The sequence below is a fragment of the Dipodomys ordii genome, unplaced genomic scaffold, assembly GCF_000151885.1.
Source record: "Dipodomys ordii isolate 6190 unplaced genomic scaffold, Dord_2.0 Scaffold18, whole genome shotgun sequence".
NCBI lineage: Eukaryota > Metazoa > Chordata > Mammalia > Rodentia > Heteromyidae > Dipodomys > Dipodomys ordii.
Genome location: NW_012267234.1, coordinates 14319661 through 14323716, shown reverse-complemented (window position 1 = coordinate 14323716; position 4056 = coordinate 14319661). Strand labels below are relative to the sequence as shown.

The 4056-nt window shown below is 48.5% G+C and overlaps 1 protein-coding gene across 1 annotated transcript in view; it reads right to left on the bottom strand.

The window, feature by feature from the left end:
* Positions 1–1542, bottom strand: part of Nudt7 (nudix (nucleoside diphosphate linked moiety X)-type motif 7) — a 10174-nt gene extending 8632 nt beyond the window's left edge. The window contains exons 1-2 of the mRNA XM_013012786.1: positions 1316–1542; positions 206–364 (exon numbers count right to left, since the gene is read on the bottom strand). Of these exons, the coding sequence (XP_012868240.1) occupies positions 206–364; positions 1316–1525 (369 nt within the window). The 5' untranslated portion in view covers positions 1526–1542. The remainder of the gene's footprint in view (positions 1–205; positions 365–1315) is intronic.
* Between the last annotated feature and the right edge of the window lie 2514 nt (positions 1543–4056).

Here is a 4056-nt window from a genome sequence, read left to right as displayed (position 1 = left end):
AATTCCAAAAGCCCAGGTGGGGTTCCACGGCACCCAGTTTGCAAACCACTGATGCAGTTCAACGGGTCTTTTGGACAGGGAGAGAGAGGCTAGCCCACAGGACGCCCGGTTGCACACACGGGAGCCCCTGGCCTTTAGGGTCTATCTGGGCAAACGTGAACTGCAGGTCCATGGGGAGCAAGGCAGAGTCTAGAAAGATCCTTACGTCAAGCATGTAGGGGGCCAGGCGGCAGGCGACCTCCACCTGCTGAGGATGCAGTCCCACCTCCTCCTGGGCCTCCCGGAGGGCAGTGGCCGTGTCGTCCGTGTCTGTGGGCTCCCTCTTTCCACCGGGAAAGCAGGCTTCTCCAGGTGATCTGCGTAGCTGAGTATGGGGGAAAGAACGGATTCTAATTCTGCAAACTGTTTGGTGACTTGATTAGTACTTGCTCTGTTAGGGGCCAGAGGCCTGAATCCAAGTAAGACAAAAAAGTTCTTCCTGAATCCCTCTGAAAAGGTAACAGCTGACTGAGGCACTGGGGGCTCATGCACACCTATAATCTTAGCTACTCAGAAGGCTGAGGCCTAAAGGCTGATAAGCCAGCCCGGGAAGAACATTCTATTTTCAATACAACCAGTGAAATCAGGTTTGGAGATGAGGCTTGAGTGGCAGAAACAACAGGTAGGCAAGCAAACTGAGCAAACACAGGCCCCAAGTTCAAGCTCCAGTACCTGACAAAACAAGAATCATGCCAGGAGCCAGTGGTGTATACTTGTAATCCCAGCTACTCAGGAGGCTGAGATCTGAGGATTGCAGTTTGAAGCCAGCCCAGGCAAGGGAGGAGTCCATGAGAATCTGATCTCCAATTAAGCACTAAGAAAACTGAAAGTGGAGTTGTGGCTCAATGGGGAGAGCACTAGCCTGGATCAAGAAAAAGCTCAGGGACAGCATCTAGGCCCTGAGTTCAAGCCCCAGGACTGCCCTCTCCATCAACCACCCCCCCAAAAAAACAAAAACAAAAACAAAAAACCATGAGTTGTCCAGCTGCAAATGCTCATATCATTTGGTTAAGCACTAAGGTGAGGAAATTGTGCTTTGGAAGCATTGTAACTTACTTATAAGTTAGATTTCTTATTTTTCTTTTCCAAACCCCTCGGAGGAGGGGGAGAGCCTTGTCAATCAAGGCCTCCAGTATCTTCCAATGTCATGAATCTGAAAGTCCATTTGGTAATTGTGGCTTAAAAATATATGCAAAATATATGCACAAAAGCATTTTGTGGGTTTTGTTGCTGTTAAACATTGGGGTACCATAGCCGGAGCCGCTTTGCCACCTACCTTTTCTGAGCGAAGGGTGAAGAGTAAATGGAGTTTCCCATCCTTAACCAACAGCGGTAAAAGGACCGAGTATTTGAGAGCTGCGAAGTGAGAATATTCAGTCCCTACATCAAGTTTTCTCAAACGGGCCCTGGCGTCATCAATCACATTTTTGCTAAAGTGAAAACAGAAATAGGGAGGGTTACCCTCATTAAAACTCCATATATGCATGTCTTAAATACCAGAGTGAATTCGCCCCACTCATAAAATTAACATACAGTAAAAAAATAAGTAAATAAAAGCATTGCTTCAAGTGCAAGCCCTTCACGCCTGTGATCCTAGCTACTCAGGAGGCTGAGATCTGAAGATGGAGGTTCAAAGCTGGCCAGGGCAGGAAAGTCCATGAGACTCTGATCTCCAATGAACCACCTGAAAACCGGAAGTAGTACTGTGGCTCAAAATGGCGGAGTGCTAGCCTTGAGCAAAAGAGCTCAAGGCCAGTGCGCGGGCCCTGAGATCAAGCCCCCTAACCAACAAAATAAGGGGATATGTGAATACCAGCAGCACATGGTGAATGAGGACGAATATGGCCTATGTAGCTGATTTGCAAATACAGAAACACAACGATAAAAGCTGTTGAAACTATTTCAGAAAAGAGAGGAAGGAGGAAGAGCAGCAGGTGTGTAAGTTGGGAAGGATGCATCATATATGCATGTATGGAAGTGCCCCAATGAACCTCCCCTGGTACTAATGCATGCTAATAAAAAATAGTAAAAAAAATACAAAACTAACATGAAATGGAAACAGAGAAGGCATTCTCGTAACCAGGGTTATGGTCCTGCCTGTGTTCGAGCCTCATGGGTATTGAGTCAGTCACCATTTCTGAGTGACAATGTGTTTTCTCATAACGAGCCAGAAGTCACAACACTTAAATGATGTGGTGGTTGGCAAGACTGTTTGAGGAAAGACAACAACAAAAGAATGACTAAGTACATAGTTTAGTACATGAGTTACTTTGAAATCCACATATATTTAAAACTAGGTCCAGCATGGTAGACCATACCTATAATCTCAGCTACCCAGGAGGCATAGGTAGGAAGATCACAGTCCTAAGTCGGACTTGGCAAAAGCTGGGAGATCCTATCTGAAAAATACACTAAAAGCCAAAGTACCAAAAGGTGTGGCTCAAATGGTAGAGCACTTGCCTGGGTTCACCACCACATACTGAAAAAAAACAAGGGGAAAGGTATGATACAATATATATTTCAACATGCAATATTTGCATGTTGAAATCCATAGTTCAATGCAAGCAAGACAGGTCTGGTGACCATCATCACGTGAGCCTTCTTTCTCCACTTCTCATATAATAAAGGTCTCAACCTCTATGTGTTCTTACTGTGATTTCCAGGCTCCAGTCACAACCCAGGCACTTGATGGCAGATGGCTGAGCCCACCAAGATGGCAACCATCTATATGCCTATCTAATCTATCATCTATCCACCCCCCTCTTGTTCACTCACTAGCTCAATAACAATTTCTGAATGCATCCACTATCTGGATTTATAACCACAAATGGTGCTCCTCTCACTAATCTCTTTAATGGGCATGTGTGGGTGTTTGTTTATGCCCTGGGCTGGAGAGCGTTCTGGTGTTCAGGTTCACTTAGAACCTCAGAAATTTTAAAAAAAAAATCTGTAGAAATACTAAGGGTCTGGGATTTAGGGTGAGCCCCCAAGCCAATGACAGCCATCCTCTGACGATGAGGAGAGGACACAGAGTTGCCCACAGGGAAGAAGGCCTGTGAGGATAGAGGTGGCAATTATAAGGATGCTGCCACAAGCCAAGGACTGCTGGAAGACACAAACACACACACACACACACACACACACACACACACACACACACAATGTGTGGCAAAGGCCTACGTGAGTCTCATGTTTGAAGGTGACTATGAAGGGGACTGGTTCACACACTGACTTTGGCACAGAGCTACTGCTCATGAGGGAGTGGTCCCCACTGCCACCGAAGTGTCCCCCTGGTTAGAGAAGTGGTTGTTTCTGCATGTTTACTGTTATTTGTCTTTCCATGTAGCTGGGCATTTCCTAAATGTGGATGAGTAACAACAGTGGATTTCAAAATCGGGGCTCACGTTCTTCCCTTCCCTTTTTCTGATTACCTGGAGATAATCTCATGGGCTTTTTCTGCGGGAGCTGACTTTGAACCTCAAACCTCGGATCTCAGACTCCTGGAGTAGCTAGGTTTACAGGCGGGAGCCAGCAGCCACCCGGCTCCTAAGGACGTTTCAGAAGGACCCCAAGCACTGGTCAGAGAGACCAGCAGCCCTAGAAGTCTGCAATAAAAGTGGTCCTGTCCCCTGTTGGGGCAATCAACACACAAGTTCTGGGCAGGGCTGGCCCCACACTTCCCAAGCCTTTCGCCCTCAGTTCTCAGCCGGGTAGGCGGGGACAGGCCCCGCCTAGTCCAGGTTCAGAGGTGACTGGTGGTCAGGTGGAAGCAGCAGCAGCCCTGGGGGCTGGATCTTGGCTGTCCTGTCCTCCAGTGATCCGGAGATCCACTGCCCTGTCCTCAGAGACTCCTCTCCATGAGACCCGGTCCTCAGAGGATCAGGGATCCACTGTGGGCCACCGGGACAGGAACCGCGCTGGCTGCGGCCGGCGCTCCCCGGGCGCACCCGGGGCGCAGTTCCGGGGCCTCCGCCCGCGGCCCAGGCGGCAAGCTCGGTTCCAGCTACCGGGCCAGGG